At 36.4% G+C, this 20,058-nt stretch overlaps 1 protein-coding gene across 30 annotated transcripts in view; it reads left to right on the top strand.

Annotated features, from left to right (window-relative positions):
• The window catches only part of LOC117431445 (RNA binding protein fox-1 homolog 1), a 603,925-nt gene that overhangs the window by 396,135 nt on the left and 187,732 nt on the right, over positions 1-20,058 (top strand). For 28 of the 30 annotated variants that reach the window (XR_009308100.1, XR_009308101.1, XR_004548688.2 and 25 more), the window contains one exon: positions 19,617-19,658. The exons of the other annotated variants lie outside the window; for them this stretch is intronic. Coding sequence is in view for 25 of the 28 variants with exons in the window: in XM_058995815.1 (XP_058851798.1) it covers positions 19,617-19,658 (42 nt within the window). In the remaining 3 variants the exon portion in view is untranslated. The remainder of the gene's footprint in view (positions 1-19,616; positions 19,659-20,058) is intronic. 30 annotated transcript variants of the gene reach the window in all.

Here is a 20,058-nt window from a genome sequence, read left to right as displayed (position 1 = left end):
TTGCTTAGCTTAAAATGTGGTTTTAGTTGCAGAAATATTCAAACTAGAATGTGCTATTAAAATGAACTTTAGCCTTTGATCAATCAACGATTATTTATGGGTCACTGGAGGAGGTTAAAAAATTACTAAATAGATTTAGAGGCAATGTAATCACCATAGAGATTACATTGTTTAAAAGATTCTTCCAAACAAGCAGAGATGGATATCAAATAAAATTATTATTATTATTATTATTATTATTATTATTATTATTATTATTATTATTATTATTATTATTATTATTATCTAAAAGTTATACTGACTGAACATACATGGCTTTGTCAGTTTCCTTAAAATTACATAGACAGACCCTTTGAAATTAAAGCTGGGTGTATGGGTGTTTTATTCAGTAAAGGCCAGTGTCTAAATTGCGCCGAGGTATGAAAAGTGAAAAACATTTTACTGTTTCTGTAGGATATACCAAATTGGAATCCCTATAGAAATAAACGGGGCAGTTACTTCCATGCTTTCACACCAATCCCACTCCTCCCGAGTGTAACCACTGGGAACGAAGAACCTGAAGATCTCCTGAGAGAGACTGAAGTGTATAAGGCAGGACCAGTACCTTTTGTTCCGTTATTTAAGAAGCAATACTGTTTAGAGCAGCTGATACAACTCAATCAGGAGGCTTTGAACAGAATCAAATAGTTTCCCACTGTGAAGAGTGAGGTACTGTACTGTATTTTCTCTAATGATTAACGTAAAACCTGTGTTGAAAGACAACTGTTACAAGGCGTCTATTTACCTGTGCCTGGAGCTTAAAAACCGCTAATCCTGCTACCGATTGGAAGATAAGTAAATAAATACACATCTCCCAAATCAAGACTGGTGAATGTAAATGAGAAAAAGAGAAAACAGCAGGATCCTGGAAGTAATGCATGAAGGCAGCTAAAGGTCCCTGCTCCACACTTAACCTCCATATTGCGGCAATAGCAGGCTTGTAGCATATGGAGGAGCCCGACCTTAATTGACAAGTGTCTGCTTACCAATTCAGCCCCCTCGTAGTAATTTGCATTATTTAGCATGTGTGTGCATTTAGGTAAAATATTTAATGCTTCCTGTTTCAATCCAATTTGTGTTGTGGTTGGCTCTGGCCCAGCTCAGGGGTCACCCGGCAATCCAGTGGCATATCTGTGACAAAGCCTAATACGGCCACGTTTAAAAACATGATAATAAAAGGAAATGTGACAATCAGATTTCCTGGGACCTGACTGGTGGACATATACCTCTTGTTCTGAGGAATTCTCGCTGGGAGTTAATGAATGTATCTCTCATATTAGATTGATTGCTGCTAATAATTGCCGAAAATGATTCGATCTGAATGAAGTAAGAGTAACAGAGTATACCCCCAACTCCCACCACCAAGAACAACACACCCCTCCTTCCTTTGCGTTATCCCTCCAACCCTCCCCCTCTACCTTCTTTGCTCTCCCCAAAGGGTTTAACAAAGAGGCCTAAGTGCACTTAGCCATTCTTGACATCTGTTGAAATTATATCTGCTGGTGATGTAGCGGGAATTGGTCTAGTTTATTGTGAAGACCAGGCAGCTACAGGAAACTGACTGCATGTCTGCAAAACAAAAAAAAAAAAAAAAAGGATTGTGTGTGTTGGGAAGGGGGGTGAACTGGGAAGTGGGGGCTACATTAGCACTTATAGCCTGCAGTTATAAGAAGACCAGCATTTTATAATGGAATTTGGCAGTATGATTTTAAGAAACTGTCTCCATCTACGGTGTAATCTATTTTTTCTATTACTTTTTTTTTTTTTTTTTTTTTTTTTTACATACATGAACAAATGTAATTCCTTTTTTCCATTATGCCTACCCTGTTAAGTGGGGAGGTATTCTATATCTATTGGCCTTCTTGTTGTTTGCTACGCATCATGCACAGGTTTGTGGAATGAAATGTGATTTTGCATATGGGAGTTTGGTGCAGTTATTAATGTTACAGATTCAGTCAGTAGTTAGCACTGTGACCCTCTTTTAAGAACTGACCTAGTGCTCAACTCAGTCGATTCATGTGTCTTACTGTTGCTTTTTCTCAAAACATTCAGTGATTTTTTTTTTATTGACATGCAGTATTATTTGTTCTTACCACATATTGTTTTTAACTTTTGAATTTTGGGACTATTTATGAGGGTTCTGAAGATTAGAATTAGAATTCCGTTTGCAGTTTGGTATGTTCTAAATGATTTAAATAAAAACAAATATATAGGGAAAAAATAAATAAATAAATAAAACCGTGCCCTTTAAGGAACTAGACATTCAAGCCTGCAGTGAACTGTTCCCCATGAAGGATTCTTGCTGAAGAAAAAAAAAAGAAAAGAAAAGAAAACATTGCAGGGCTCAATACTGGCAGTTAAGCCTTTTCCAGGTCAAAGATCAGTTTTGCACCTTCCCGGGAGCTCTGTGCATTAAGTGGCTCACCCTTGACACCCAGCGAACGTCTCTTTAGATGTGTCTAACGATTTGACTTAACACCCCCCAGCATTTACTGTGCAAAAACAGCTATAAACTGCAGGGAGTTTCCAGGCTTTCAAAGATGGCAAACCACATATTGTTAGCCTAAAAAAGGGATTCTAATAGCCAGGTGCTATCAAGATAAGCTGACAGTGCCTTAAACCAGTTGAACTCAGTTAGAGATCATGACCAACAGGACCATTATTTAATTGTGTCTTTTAGCCAAAACTGAATCATGAATGAAAACTACCCAAATGTACATTATTTTGTTTGTGGCACAGATAATAGTGTCCGTATGAAATGACAATAAATGCTGTTCCCTTTTGCTTACATATGTTAAAGATTCTATGGAATTTGCTATATGAGATGCACTTTCACCAATGCTCTGAACATACCCCCTCCATTCACGTACTGTATCAGCGCAGCCAAGCACATTTAGCTATCTCACATCTTAGTCCAGTAGTGCCTCATCTAACTTCTATAATAGTTTTACTTGGATGTCGTCCTATATTACTTCCGGCTATTAAGGATGCTTTCCTGAGGTTTTAGTTCACCGGGTCAAGATATCTTGTGGTTTTCCTGGGCTTTTTGTGTTTGCCAATGCTTTATCGTAAATGCTTTATCGTAAGTACATATGCAGGGAGATACCTACTTAACTCCAGTCATAATTTATTCTTTAGACTATAAAGTGTAAGATAGCCCAATGAGTAGAAGCCCAATGAATACATTAGAGCTATGAAATGACCATTACTAGTAAGCAGGGCCATAACCAGAGCTGACATTCCACCGAGGTCACACTCAGGTTTCAAGCTATCGCTGGCAGTGTTTATATGACTGCTTGGTATTTGCTATTCATCCTCCAAATCTGTGTTACACAGCAAACCAGCAGAGAAAATTAAGGAGTCTTCTGTACTTTACCAGAATTTTTACATGAGCATCGAGGACACAACCTCTGTTTCCTCATAGCTAGTTATGGCCATGCACTATTATGTTCTGTGTTTGTAAATTATCAGAACATATTGGCATAGAAAAAAGTAGAACTTCCTCCTTTAATTTCTGACAGTATGTGTGGGCAGATTGTCAGGCAGTTCCAACTATTCATTCTGTTATTTAGGCAATTTGCGATCAAAAGAATTTGCTTCCAGAGTGAATTTAATTGATGACATTGAGCCCATTGAATGAACTGTAAAGAAAACACATTATTTTGCATGTTCACGGATAATAGTAAAAACGAATCATCATTTGCTTTATTTATATAGAACTGTCAATTGCTATTCTATTACAGCACTGACTTGAGAAAAGGACACAGTGCCATTAAAATATCACCATTAGGCTGCCAATAATGCCAATGCATGCAGATCAATTCAATTATCATGCTAATTTATAGCAATGGAGAAAATTTGTTTTTATTATCAGTGGCGGATACACCGCCATCAAGAAGTACATTTGAACACAATCAAAAACCATATGCTTTCTATAGTGTAGACTACTTTTTTAAATCAGAAAAATAATAAACAAACTCTTTTCATGCCCATCTGTTAGGATGAGTGGGCTTATTTGTACTTCTTTATATCATCCATTCTCTTTGTGCAATCAATTTCTGTATGAACACATTTCTGCAGGATAGATTTATTATTATTATTATTATTATTATTATTATTATTATTATTATTATTATTATTTTACCCAGTATGATCCCAAGTGGGGTTTTTTCTGATCTGTAGCATTTGTTGTTGGATTCACATCACTTTTTCTTTGTTTAATAATTACTTTTTTGTTTTGTTTTACTAAAACTTCATTTTCCTTATTACATTCCAGTTAGGATTTAATATTTTTCGTAGCATCTTCCCTGTTTCTCATTTACATTTGAAATCTATATTACGATCCGATGCTTTCATGCTGTTGTACAGTAGTTTGATCTTCATCAAACAGACGACACATTTGTAAAATAGGATGCTGTCGTTCACCATATAGAATAAGGATCACTGACAATTGTGGATCTCCATGTGTTTTAACCCTAACACAACATTTGCATACTACTTATAAGCTGCTAGATTTGCTGTTAAAAGGCACAATAATCTTTCAGATATGTCTTGTGTCTTTGTGTTCTGTATATCTGTAACGGCATCAATATCTGTGCATGTAATGCTGTATGTGTGTGTGTGTGTGTGCATATATATATATATATATATATTACACACAGATGTGCTCAAATTTGTTGGTACCCTTACAGCTCATTGAAATAATGCTTCATTCCTCCTGAAAAGTGATGAAATTAAAAGCTATTTTATCATGTATACTTGCATGCCTTTGGTATGTCATAGAATAAAGCAAAGAAGCTGTGAAAAGAGATGAATTATTGCTTATTCTACAAAGATATTCTAAAATGGCCTGGACACATTTGTTGGTACCCCTTAGAAAAGATAATACATAATTGGATTATAGTGATATTTCAAACTAATTATTTTCTTTAATTAGTATCACACATGTCTCCAATCTTGTAATCAGTCATTCAGCCTATTTAAATGGAGAAAAGTAGGCACTGTGCTGTTTGGTATCATTGTGTGCACCACACTGAACATGGACCAGAGAAAGCAAAGGAGAGAGTTGTCTGAGGAGATCAGAAAGAAAATAATAGACAAGCATGGTAAAGGTAAAGGCTACAAGACCATCTCCAAGCAGCTTGATGTTCCTGTGACAACAGTTGCAAATATTATTAAGAAGTTTAAGGTCCATGGAACTGTAGCCAACCTCCCTGGGCGCGGCCGCAAGAGGAAAATCGACCCCAGAGTGAACAGAAGGATAGTGCGAATGGTAGAAAAAGAACCAAGGATAACTGCCAAAGAGATAAAAGCTGAACTCCAAGGTGAAGGTACGTCAGTTTCTGATCGCACCATCCGTTGCTTTTTGAGCGAAAGTGGGCTCCATGGAAGAAGACCCAGGAGGACTCCACTTTTGACAGAAAAACATAAAAAAGCCAGACTGGAATTTGCTAAAATGCATATTGACAAGCCACAATCCTTCTGGGAGAATGTCCTTTGGACAGATGAGTCAAAACTGGAGCTTTTTGGCAAGTCACATCAGCTCTGTGTTCACAGACGAAAAAATGATGCTTTCAAAGAAAAGAACACCATACCTACAGTGAAACATGGAGGAGGCTCGGTTATGTTTTGGGGCTGCTTTGCTGCGCCTGGCACAGGGTGCCTTGAATCTGTGCAGGGCACAATGAAATCTCAAGACTATCAAGGCATTCTGGAGCGAAATGTACTGCCCAGTGTCAGAAAGCTCTGTCTCAGTCGCAGGTCATGGGTCCTCCAACAGGATAATGACCCAAAACACACAGCTAAAAGCACCCAAGAATGGATAAGAACAAAACATTGGACTATTCTGAAGTGGCCTTCTATGAGTCCTGATCTGAATCCTATCGAACATCTATGGAAAGAGCTGAAACTTGCAGTCTGGAGAAGGCACCCATCAAACCTGAGACAGCTGGAGCAGTTTGCTCAGATAGAGTGGGCCAAACTACCTGTTAACAGGTGCAGAAGTCTCATTGAGAGCTACAGAAAACGTTTGATTGCAGTGATTGCCTCTAAAGGTTGTGCAACAAAATATTAGGTTAGCGGTCCCATCATTTTTGTCCATGCCATTTTCATTTGTTTTCTTATTTACAATATTATGTTGAATAAAAAATCAAAAGCAAAGTCTGATTTCTATTAAATATGGAATAAACAATGTTGGATGCCAATTAATTGTCAGTTTCGAGTTATTTCAGAGAAAATTGTGCATTCTTCGTTTTTTGTGGAGGGGTACCAACAAATTTGAGCACGTCTGTGTGTATATATATATATATATACAGTATGTATGTATGTATGTATGTATGTATGTGTGTATATATGTGTATATATATATATATATATATATATATATACAGTATGTATGTATGTATGTATGTATGTATGTGTGTATATATATATATATATATATATATATATATATATATATATATATATATATATATATATATATATATATATATCCAGCACCTTTCTCTTCATATTTGTAAGGTTCCATCTACACAATATATGTTTATCTGGAATCTGCTGTACGGATGTACGATTGTAAACATTCCCCAAGAAAATTAAGTACCTATAAAAATGTAATTCAATTAATGAAAACCAGAATGGTTTGTAGGGAGACAGGGGGAAGAAATATGGTTTTCCCATTAATCTGAATGGTTAGAACTCTAATTCACAAGCATTGCCTATTCGGCCACTTGACGAGATTGGGAACTCCTTAAAAAAACAGGGAGGCACAGAGATGACAAATCTTTCGCCGTTGCTATAAAACACGCAGATCGGTAGCACAAAGCCATAAGAATATATTGACTGCGGCCCAAACTCATCAGAAGATTGATCAATCCAGCCTACTTGCATTAATTGTGAAATAGAAAGAGCGATGCGATCAATGATGGGAATGAAAGTGCAGCGGTAATGATGCCACATCTAGCTAATCCAATAATGGAGAGACTGATGTATAGTGTATTGGAATTCCACTGTTCGGGCCCTGTCACAATAAAGTATATCCTGCAATTATGTGAAAAAATTGAGTAGCTAGCAGCTGGGCCGGTCTAATCAGGCAGTGCCACATTCGTTTTTAGTGATTAGACACTAAATTAAGTGGCCCTCCCAAGGTTCTAGTCTGTCTGCATTGTTGAGATGAGGTGTGTTTGGTCTATGAGGGAAAAAATGCAGATAGTCTATAATGGTAACACAGTCATGGATCCATGTTTGTTTTGGTGCGCAACTGTTGTTTAGTTAACTTCCAATGAAGTTTGCAATATCAAAGTGTGTTTTGAAGCCACCGGTCCAAGTCGCATTTTAAAAAAAAAAAACTGTGCTGGGAGTGTCTGAAGGGCTGTGATTGGAATTCATTGTTAACAGGTTTAGATGGATTCTTTTTATGTTTTGTTTCTTGCAGTTGTTAGCTGTGCTGTTATTGCTAGATCACCCTCTTCCTCTTTATATATTAGTTTTGTAAATATGTCATTGATTGTCAGTTAAAAGTAGCCACTATCGGGTACAGACTACAGTTCATCTCGGGAGAATTCCAAACTGTATATACATATCCAAGAGATATAAAGCGACCACAAAGAAGACCTCCAGGAAGATGTCAAGATGAAATTAGGAAACACGCCGGAGCAGCGTGGATGAGAGACGCAGCAGACAGGCTTTTGTGGAAGAATCTTGGGGAGGCCTTCATCCAGCAGTGGATTGAAAAAGCCTGAAGAAGAAGATGATGATGATGATAGATATATATGCATGCTTTAGTGGCATAAATAACTAGCATTTAAAAGCAAACAATATAATAGCTGTTGAAAATTTGCCAACTGTCTCTGTTATGCATCTATACACAGTTCTTTTTTTTTTTTTTTTTTAACAGAAATAAGCTACCAAGGGACAAAACTGTGTCCACAGCCCTGTTAGGCAGTGATTACTAAGAAATGACTAAACATCTCTGACCTTTTAGTAAAGCTTGTATTTACATTAACACTTTGTTTTGTACAAGAAGACAGTTGCCCAAATTAAAAACATTACTTTAATTATGATTTGTGTTTGTCAACTATATAGCAAACTAGCAAATTAAAAAAAGTTATAATGCACACACAGAGAACTAATGGAAAAATGAATAAGTATTGGATGTTTTAATTTTGCAGAAGTAAAATCTATGGTAATTAATTCAAGAAGCACCAAAAATAAATAGACTAGAAATATGAATATTACATAAATACATACACGGTATAATAAATGACATCCAAGGAACATTTAAATCAATACTATCTGACACAAATAGTTTCATAAAGAGCAAAACTACATTTAGAAGTACAATCACGTACCGGTACATTCATAGGAATACAAACACCACAGATCATTTAAATACATTTGTTTTAAAGAAGTTAATAGAACATGAATATTTAAAATGATTATAAATGCATAGCTAATTAAATGATTCATTTTAAAGTAATCATGAAGGAGAAGCACACATTTAAAGAACTGCTGACCAAGGTTTTAAAATCAATTTTCAAACCTCATGCCAATACTGCTCCCCCCTTTAGTGTTGTCTATTCATTTCTTTTTTGTGTGTTTTATACTTTGTCAAGACAGTGTTGTACATCAAAAAATGCTAGAACAAATCGAATAGATGTGGCTGCTTCCTGATACATAATCGCTCCATGCATTGTAGTTCACTGTCTCTCCAGTGGTCTAGCTGTAAGCACACTCTGTGACTGCAGCAGTTGATCTATAGTGTTGTAATGTATTTGAAATATTTGCATATCCTAAAAAAAAGTGAAAAACTTAAAGAAACTTGCCACAACAAAAAGGAGGTAAAAAAAAATGTAGTTGTGCTTTTAATAAAACACACTTAAAGACAATGATATGTAAATATCAGCACAGTATTTCAAACACGACTACCTGTGTTAAAATACATACATCTGTATAGCCAGTTCACAGCAGCTAGTAAGGAAACTAAAACTGTCAAATATATCAATTTGGCTATCAGACTTTCTTCTAATTTAACTAGAGGCACATCAGGTAAAATGGAAATATACTGATGGTAGAAACCCCAAAGGAAGTAGTCTTTTAATAAGCAGTCCAGCTCTGAGAATTCATTTAGACTTCACCGACACTGCTAATGATCTGGTGTTACAATATGTAGCCCACACTGCTAATGCTACGGCTTAACTTTCTTTGCCTGAGCTTTACTGTACATCCTAGCACATCTTCCAATTTATGTGCTGTATGGAAAACCCCACTAGCATGCCAGACGCTGTCTCATAGAAGCTTTCAGTTATTTTTTGTGTCTGTATCTCTACAGATATGCCTGTGTTCTTTTTCTCTCCTTCGCACACACTATAGCAAGCCACATTAAAACAAACAAACAAAAAAAAAACCTCTTTATACACTTAGTCTATGTATCATATCCTTAATTTAATGATATGGGAATATACCTGTCTGGATGGTTTAAATATGTCTCAAAGGGGTTATTGCTAGAGAAATCATTCTGTAGATCTTACCAGTCATGCACTTTCAATTGCTGTGTTATTCTTATGTGTGCAGTTTTTAAAGAATTATAGCAAACTTGTATTTTCCTTAAAATGTTATCTACCACCATGGTTAAGAAAACTCTCAGTTTGTGTGTCTTGCTTTTAGGTATTCAGTTCAGTTCACATCCAAGGTCATTTCACCCTTTTTTGGGGTCAGGTCACTGGCTGCAAACCATGGTTACCTTAGTCTTCCATATTTTAGCTTTTTTTAGACAGTTTCCGCAGACCATACTCATCACAGTACGAAAATAAAATTCCATGTACCTCTTTTTAAAAACCAGCCTGGGTGAGTAATGAGTTAACGCATAGCAACCAAATTACAAATGACATTCCGTGCTCTCTAAATCACAGCTTTATCTGAGCATTTAACATGTTACTGTATAGCAAGGTGTGTGTTATTAAGAAGGCAATTTAAATATGATTGAATGTTGATGGAAGCTAAGGTACATCAGTCTTTTATCAGAGATAATGTTAAAACAGTGGGCCTCATAATAGGTTGGAAATGCACAAATCAAAAAAAAAAACACGTAGATAAAGAACAATAAATGACCCATCAAGAGAGGCCATTAACTCACAAACAGCAGAGATGTGAGTGACTTCATCAGCCACTTGCGAGAGAGAGGCTCTTCATGCTCCTACAAGCCGATAGACTTCATTCACTTATACACGTGCCTGTTTAGATTTATTTCAACATATTGCCTTACTTGATTCATATTTTGACCAAGATATGGTATGCACTGCATCTGTTCACTGTAAAGTGGTGAAAATAAAGAGCAAGAAGCGTGAAAATTACTTTTTAATGGCCATTTAACAGCATACTTACCATTTTCAGTGTTTACAGTCTTTTGGGGTTTTTGCAGCACTTTTTGTAATAGTTAAGTTTTCTTGTTTTTTCTTTTTGTATTTAATTTTTTTGTGCTTGTGTGTACTCTTTCTTTTATGGAAGCCCATTTCCGCCACCAAAAAAAAACGAAATACATTTTAAATTTCCATTATAAGGTTGACATACTATCTCGTTATTTCAACTTAGCATCTCGTTATTTTAACATAATATCTTGTTATTTTAATTTAATCTCTCGTTATTTAGTTAAGTCAAAATAACGAGATATTAAGCCGAAATAACGAGACGCTAAGTCGAAATAACAAGATAGTGTGTCAACCTTATAATGGAAATTGAAAATGTATTCTTTTTTTTGGATATTCTTTGGTATTTCAAACCTGGATATTTCTGTGAATCATTAAACAGGAACAGTGAGAATAGATGTGTTGGTTTTAATACAACATGTTTTTTGTTGTGTAGCATATTAAAATAAAATGAACCAAGTAGGTGCTGTATATGTTTTAAGGTGTGTTCTAATAATGTTAGTTTCCTTGAAGCCATGTCTTGTCTCGCAGTTCATTATTTAAGCATGGTTATGTTACAGAAAAGATTAATAGCTACATGGATCCTGGAACAGTCTTTTTGTTTTTTGGGGTTTTTTTTTGCTATTTTTGTTAAGCGATGTACAAGTGATTTATTGTTGTTCATTATGTCCTGAATTTGCCTTAGTTCTGGGAACGTCAAGACTCACTAATTTAAGGAACAGTTTCAAAAGCAGAAAAGCAATTGGTGTTTAAATAATATTGCCATATATGAAGGAAACATCCTTGGCAATAAAGACGGACACATACCACGGATACTTGACAGTGAGGTACAACCATTACATTGAAAATGCATAACGAATAAATAGGATTTAAAAAACAAACAAACAAACAAACAAACAAACAAACATATAAACCTTAACCTGCTGCATTTAGATAATAACAATCTTAGGAATCCTACACAGCCAAGCTTGTTCTGTAAAGCACTTGTGGAACCAGATTTATATATATACATAATACTGTCCCTCCAAAAAGATTAAACCTTGCATATCAATATGTAGCACATGAAGATACTACAAATTCTGTTTTAAATCTTCACTCCAGCGTTTCCCTGTTTAACATAAGAGTGCCTTTACCACACAGCAGATGCTGTTTACCCATTTATACAAGGAGCTAGTAGAATATCTGCTTTCCAAACTAATTAACCCTTAATGGCTAGCATGTTAGCATCAGTACATATTTTACATGCAGCAATAGTTTTCCCTCTCCGTGATCGTATAATCTGAGCAAGTTCAAAGTAATGTGTTGAATAATTATTATTTTGAAATGTGCCTTTGTTCTCTAAAGTTCTGAAGAATTTATATTTTTTAAATGTGAAGATTCTTATTGAATCTTCTGTGGTATCTAGTAAACCTAACTTAATTTCCAAACAGTTAATGCCAAAGTGTACCTTAGGGTAAACAAAAAGAGTATAATTGCTTTATTTTCCAATTATTGGAAAGTAAGGCACACAATACCCACCCTTTCTTTCAAATCCGCAAAGAGTGGTAAATGTGCATTCTGCTTTTAAGTCTCTGATTTATCCCCCCAGACTTGATAAAGCTGCTTCCATGAATAAGGCAGAGCAGTTGAAGGTACTCAGAAATTTAGCTTTCATAAACATAATATTTAAGATTACAATTTTCATTGTCAGATTTCCACAATGGTGAGACACAATCAATATTTCTGTAGATATTAATGTCAGTTCTCTGATGTCAAATAAAAATAAGGAAAGATAGGGACAACATATGCACGCAGAGCTGTTGAGTCGTCCTTTTTTGGGTATGCTCCAGCAGGTCAGACGGGTATCTCTTTATTATGAACATCACTAATAAAACAGCCCTGCATTGCCTTAGATTCTAATATAAATAGTTCTGTTCATGATGCCTTATGGCCCCAGGATTTTTCAAAGAATATGTGCAGGATCATTTCTGTAAAGCTCTGCCACTTGATAGTATGAGACTTGTTTTTATGTTGTTTGTTCCATCGGTAGCACATAAGCTTTGGGTCAAAGATTGATGAATACTGAGCGGTCCCCACAGTCTCCCCTAGTAAAGGCACAACCGTGTGCTGTGTTTGTTCATGTGGAGTGCTGGTTCGAATCTTGTTTGCGCCAAGTTACAAACTGGATTGAGTTAGAGAGGAAAATCGTCTAGGAATGGATGACCTCATCTTGCTTCAGCATCCCCTACTAGTCAGATGTCTGCACAGCTTAACTGAAATTAACTTTGTAAATGTGTCAGTTGAACCAGCAGGCCTCCGTAGAGCCCGGGGAAGAAAAGCAGCTCTTAATTCCATCCCCAAAGGCAGTAACTGTAAAATCACTATAACATGAAAGAGATTGTAAAGTCTGAAGACACAGGCTTAGGACATTGGGATCCTAGCAATGTAAAAGTGCATCAAAAATAACATTTTGGTGAATATATTCATCAAAGAGTAAAGATTCCCCTAAACTGATATTATTACACTGCTAATTACTAAGGCTAATACTGATTCCAGATTGCTATGAATCTTTAGATCTTAATATAGTAGAAAGATGGGTAACAAGACCAACAACTGGTTAAAATAAACTAAACACTGTACATGGCTTACCTGTATCCCCAGAGACATCTTTGAAAACATAAAAAAATACATTCATTTTTGACAACTACAAACATCTGTATTGAAACAGTTGTGCCACCATAAAAGGCACCCAAGCCAATGAGGATCAATGTGTTGCCTTTTTTAATTTTTAGTTTGGCGCAGAGCAAACTAAAAAGGCAACACATTAGATGTCCTTATTTCCTGATTACATTTACACTTCAAAAGAAAAAAAGAAGTTCAGAAGATATGTTAATACAGCAAAATGTTAACTTGAAAACTGGAGGTATGACACTCAGTACCTTTGGCTTGTCGGTGCTTGAAGTTGGGTCAGTGTAAACCTCTTAATTGAGAAAACTAGCAGAAGAAACATAAGAGTCATGAGAAAAGTGTGTATTTAAATATCTACACGTATGTGGCTTCAGGGCTGCCAGCAGATAAACATTCAAAGACATCATTACTGTAAGGTACAATCTTTCTCAATATTTACTGTAGGTTTTAGAGATACAGTGGTGATGGAACATGGCTTATCAAGGCAGCTAAATGGAATGTCCATCTTGCTGCAAAGACTTCATAATTAAAAAGATTGTCCTGTCAATGTTTCTGTGTTTGCAGGCTAATCTGTAAACTGTTTCTTAGATCGTATTACAACTTCCCCTATGATTTAAGGTGTCAAGCCTCTTTTCCAGGGTCTACAGCCAAATTTAATTATTCAGTGACTTGGCATAAACTGGACAAGTGAATTTTGAGCTACCCTCCACATGAGACAGAGTGGGAGTTGTGCCATTGGCGAAGCCAATAAACAGATGAACTGTGTCCTGTATATTTTCATGTTCAACTGAAAATTACTAACAAGGTGCTGTGACATTTCCGTGGGTCAAATCTAATGGCGTTTGGATAATGCTAAAACAAGCTAATTATAATGTGGATGAGCAGTAGTTTACCTCAGAGATAAATAGAACAGATGTGAAATATATGGAAAGGAGAAGAATGAGTTCACTATTAAAATTATAATAAAAAGAAAGGAAGACCCAGTTCTGAGGCTTGTAATGCCACGCTAATTGTTAAGGTAAGGCTGTTTTACCTACTGAAGAAATGCACAGCACACCCAATTAGGCATCACCTGACACTTCTAGCTCTCTGTTGTGTCAGTTATGAGCATAATCAAGAGGTTTGAATATTGACATCTCAACAGTAATTATTCTTTTGACTATTGCACACTGATGATGTGCAAAAATAGCAATGCTGTACCCTCTCTCTCTGACTTCTAGTACGTGATGACATAGAGGCTTACTGTAGAATGCAGGCTTTTAAAATCAGCCATCTTGTTAAATGAAACGACAAACGGATGGAATCGCAGGGTCATGTTAAGAGAAATATTTCGATTTATCAATTCTCAAAGCTCATATTCCAAATGGAAAGAAAAAGAATAAACCATTTAATACGATTCACAGGTCCCCAAATTACATACATATAAATTAAATTAAATGAGTGGTTTCATTTTGAAAAAAAACAAAACTTATTTATTGTGTTATTTACTTTTTTACTGTTTATCTTTTGCATATAGCCTATATATACAGGTAGTGGACCAAAAAATGTAAACATCTGGGTAAATGAGGGACACCAAGTATATTGAAAGCAAGGGCTTCCACACAGATTTGGCTCATGCGTTAATTAAACAAATAACATCCCAGCATGCTTAGGGTCATGTATAAAAATGCTGGACAGGCCTGGTTGCCTATAATTATGGCTAGCATGGCTGCAAGAGGAGACATCAGTGACTTTGAAAGAAGGGTGATTATTGGGGCGTGTTTGGTAGGAGCTTCAGTGACCAATACAGCTCAACTTGCTGATGTTTCACGAGCAATGGTGTCTACGGTGATGTCGGCATAGAACTCCGAGGGAAAGACATCATCAGCAAAGGGCAACAGTTGGGGGAAGCGCATACTCCAGGATCGTGATATCCGTGCATTAATTTGAAGTGCAAGGCAAAACAGGCGAGCAACTGCAGATCAATTGACTGAAAATTTCAACCTGGGGCACAAGCAGCCAGTTTCATCAAAAACGGTCCGCCGAGAACTCCATTGAGCGGGATACCATAGTGGCCCAACACCCTATTAAGTGACTTTACATTGGTGTTTCCACTACCTGTATAATATATCATTTTACTCTACCCTGTCTTTTTCTTTGATTGGCAAGTGATACTTCTTGAACAGCTTGATAGAATGGAATGCCTTTTTGCATGCCCTTTAGTCATGGTGCTGTAAACTCCTGTTTGTTCTGGGAGTGAAAGCTCCAGAGGTTATACTGCAACATGGTGATACTGCAACGAGGTGCTCATGCTGTAGTACAAACAATGTGTGTGTATATATATATATATATATATATATATATATATATATATATATATATATATACATATATTAGTGCTGATCAATGGCGGGTTGCGATACCAGGAGATTGTTATCCCAGTACTACCACCATGGGTTATAGTGGGGACTGTAGCTGTCAACTGAGGAAGGATTATGAAATCAGAGTTTCCGGTTTGAATCTCTGACTGAATCTCGGTTATGTCTGTTGAACAGAGGTCATTCTTAACTGAATGTTAAATTGCCTCAGGGCCACAAAAGGAAATCTAATTTCACATTTGCCATTTCATGCAAAGCATGCCACTGCTTTCTTATGAGCCATTTTGAAAGCTAACCTAGGGGGGTGCGAAGCTATATAACCCTAATGATCATCCCCCGTTATGGTTTTGACAACCTCATGGAAATTAAGTATTTTGTGAGCCTCTGACTGGCATATATTCTGCCTGTATATGGATAGTACTCTACGGAATGAATTCCAGTCAGCTTCTGAACCCTACTGTATTACACCTAGGTAGATTGGGTTATTATGTGTGCTGTAGAACTTAAAGGCATGCATGAAATGGCTGATACACAGGGCTGAATACCAACGAGTTTGAGACTTGAGCTATGTGCTAAGAACAATGCTTTGGGCCCAAGATTATTTGGCAGCTCTGGTTTACACCTTGTCTTCTATACATTTCTTGATATTAAAAAAACACAGAAGCAAGACCAGATGTGAAATAATAGATGCTATCCATATATTATTATTATTATTATTATTATTATTATTATTATTATTATTATTATTATCTTGGATGAACGATCAAAATGTTGATCAAACTTTCAACAGTGTGTCATTGTCAAGAAAAACAAAATAATTGTGACATCCACTCAATGCATCAATTATTAGAGATCTTTTCACTATCTGACAGTGGGGTTGCAATAGTGATGGTCTCCTCTCCATTCAAAACAGTGCAGAGACCCACAAACAAAAGTACTTGCAGTGGCATTCATGATTTAAAATGACAAACTTTTTAAAATGTCATTTTACTTTCAGCTCTGGAATAGTAAAATCCATTTTTATCAGACATAGTTTTTAAATAGCACAGTACAGACCAAACCCAGGTCACTTAAATGTGAAATAATACATCTAGATCCTGTATAGATTTCAAACAGTTGGTCTTCTGTAAGAAGATTTAGATTAGATTCTGTGGTGGTTGTTTGTCATTTATTTTTTTTATTTTTTTTGTTCCTAAAAGTCATTCATTTTGGATTTGGAGGGCTCTTTCAATGCATAGGAGTTTGTTGTTGGCATTTTGTTGCAGATTGTGGAAATGCCACTGGTTAATTTATAGAAATGGACCAATCTCCATTTTATCTAGCAATCTGTAAAGTGTGATGACCTCAGCAAACAAGGGACCATAAACTGCCCTCGGTTTATAAGCTATTCTAGCCATGATATTTAAATATTAATCACAGGTCTTAAAAGGATTGTCATCCACTGCTAGTATGAAAATAAAAGCTTTGGGTTTTTGAAGTTATGGATACAGTGTATTTCCCAGCTAAACAAGAAAGATAACACCTTCAGGGATACCAAGGACCCACATTAGCTTACTTAGCCACAGAACTCCGGAACTATGGAACTCTACCTAAAGGAAGTCTTGAGTAAATTCAGAAATGGATGTACAAATAAATACATTTGTCAACCTGCTATTATTTGAGAGTAAAATGAAAATAACAACGTGGTTCTCAACAGCAGGGGCACAGCCTTCTCTCACCAATTCTCCTTTTAGCCCATGACACAGTTGAGTGCACTCCCCTGCGTCAGCTTACTATCCTCATTCTCCACAGCCTCTACGTTCCGCTGCAGTCAGCAGAGTGCAACTTACTGGCATTTTCTGATTCAGACTCTTCGCTTGCGCTATGGCTTCCAGAATTCATTGATGCCTCGACCCTTTTACTACCACCGTAGCTGGAAATAACTCCCATTGCATAGCAACTTGAACCATTTCAGGATTCGTTATGGGTTTCATCCTCTCTTTCCTCTCTGCATGTGGGTAGAGGGTTCTTTGGGCAGCTATTGCTTTCTAAGTGGTAGTCTCATGGAAAGTGTCAGGCCTGGTTCAGTATGAATATTACAGACTGTTCCACAATGAATTTTAGGCAGTAGGTGCCTCTGTCGCAGAGATATGAGCGGTTGCTTTAAGGGATGGAGCAGATTATTCACAAAGTTAAAGTCCCGCTAGAGACATGCAAACCTGATAGAAAGCATACAAATCTAACAATACATTATTTGCAATTGTAGTCATGTTTCCATCTGTCACTGAATCTGTGTAACATACATCATTCTTTAACATTTGTATGCATTTGTTTTCCTGGTCCAAAACCCCATCTTTCACAAGTAGGCTTATTCCTCCTGGGGACATAGGTCATGCAATGTGGGTGGTGTCTTTTTGTTGCACTGGGGAATGGAATGGTATCCATATTGTATAAGAAATGCAAGATTAAGTCTTGACCAGATAAAAGGCTAGCATCCACCTCTGAGGAATCAATAGAGGAATTTCCAAGGTATTGCAGTACCACTACATTTGGGGGGGGGGGGGGGGAAATGCTGAATATATGGTCTGTATAGAATTTTGCAATGGCTGTTCCAGAGAATGAAGAATGATGTATTTTTGCATATGGAAACATACGATATTGACATATACTGGGTTATTCTGTTTTCTTCTCTTTTTTTCACAGGAAGGTGGATTGATATGTTATGCATATCTGTTTGATTTTGACATTTAGAAACCACACCGTTGCTCAGACAGAATACCTTTGCATTATGAGCCCAAACATATTGATTTGTCATTAGGTAGCTTTGTTTAGTGAAAAGCATAATGCTAAATAACAGCTAAACCATTATTCAATGTGGGAGTAATTTGTAAAGGCAAGGTTAACATGTCCATCCCTGCCACTATCAGAGTAAATAATAATTGTGTTATGTGGAGTTCATATAAACCACTCTCACTTCTCTGTAATCCATGTTTCCAGAGCAAGTAGAAATATGTTGTAACATTTCATTTAAAGTGGAACTGAATTGACAATAGTTCTATAGTGTGTAAGTATTGTAATATAATAGAAGAGTCAAGACAGTGAAGCAGGGTTGCATACATAAGTAATAGGAAGATTGCTGGAAGGTTAGACGACAACTGAAGGCAAGGTTCATATGATGTTTCTGGTGATGTATGGAATAACCTTACATCCCCTGTGATTAATTACAATTAATAGGTGGTCATAGTGAACCGAGTCAAGAAACACCAGGGATGGAAATGAGACTCCAGTCCTGGTTTTACTATGAGTTTAATAAGATACACCTAAGCTTGTTTCATATGCACTGTGGCTAATCAAGATTATAGTAAAACCAGAAATGGAGGGAAACTGCTATGCAATAGGAGACTTATTTCCACACCTGAACACCAAATATGTTCTGGCACAAAACAGCATTTTTTTTTTTTTTTTTTAATATATTGTATTTTCCCCAAAATGTAATTTTTTGGAGTTGGTTAACTCAAGAAAAACATTGGCTAAACTGGTGTTTTAATGATCAGTCCTAATTTACTGTTCTTTCAAACTACTACGTTAAAAAATTGGTTCACCTTTCAAAGTTGCAGAATAATCATCCAATGCCAAATAACAACGTCTTCAATGTTGTGTTTACATATTAAAATACAGCTCAGTCTCATTTCTGAACAAATAGAACATTATGTTTATGATTTGTAAACAAAGTGTGTGTGTGTGTTTTATGTAGCATTGGTAGTTTTATTTTTTTAGTTAAATACCTTGATAAATGTGATAGGTAAAAGGAATTGAGTATGTTTACACATTTGAACAGGTACAGTAATTACACCCTGGCCCTTCAAACTAGTGGGTGCTGTCATTAAAACTCTCTTAGTCTATGATGCCCAATAGGTCAGGGCACTTAATGGAAGTAGAAGTATCTAATTTCAATGCAGCATCTGCCATGATAAAGGGTGTCATTGCTATCATGAGCATAAAAGATATATTTATATTAACAACGTATCAACTATGGTAAAACGAAGGCTATATATATATGTGTGTGTGTGTGTGTGTGTGTGTGTGTGTGTGTGTGTGTGTGTGTGTATACATCATATAATTCTAATTGCTACTGTATTTCTTTTGACAGATTCCAAGACAGCAAATGAGCTGTGACAGAGAGCAACTAAGGGTAAGTTCCTTTTTGCATTAAATGCTTGCTTTTGCCGAAGGATATTTGAGTGCTGTACTGAGAAGGGCAGCTTGGAAACCAGGTTCACCATCGGCTTGGAGTCTCATCCTCTTTTTTTTTTTAAAACGCTGGAGATGCGGTTGCTGGTGGACTGTGTGGCCAAGAAGCTGAGAGATGGGGTTGATCTGGCTTACTGGAATCAAGACTTTCTCATTTTCCGTCTCCAATTCATAGCGTGCATGATTTTCAGCTTATGTTTTTTTCTTTTTGTTCGCCTTTTATCAGTTCATCAACAGTACAATGAAAATGAGGGTATTGAAATGCAATACTTATTTGTCTTAATGTCCAACAGGGGAAAAAAAAGTTCACAAGCTTTTGGTCTTTGCCTTATTCGGGTGGT

This window comes from Acipenser ruthenus, chromosome 22, assembly GCF_902713425.1.
Source record: "Acipenser ruthenus chromosome 22, fAciRut3.2 maternal haplotype, whole genome shotgun sequence".
NCBI classification, from domain to species: Eukaryota; Metazoa; Chordata; class Actinopteri; order Acipenseriformes; family Acipenseridae; genus Acipenser; species Acipenser ruthenus.
Note: the sequence above shows the minus strand (reverse complement) of the source record. Positions and strands in the feature narration are given on the sequence as shown.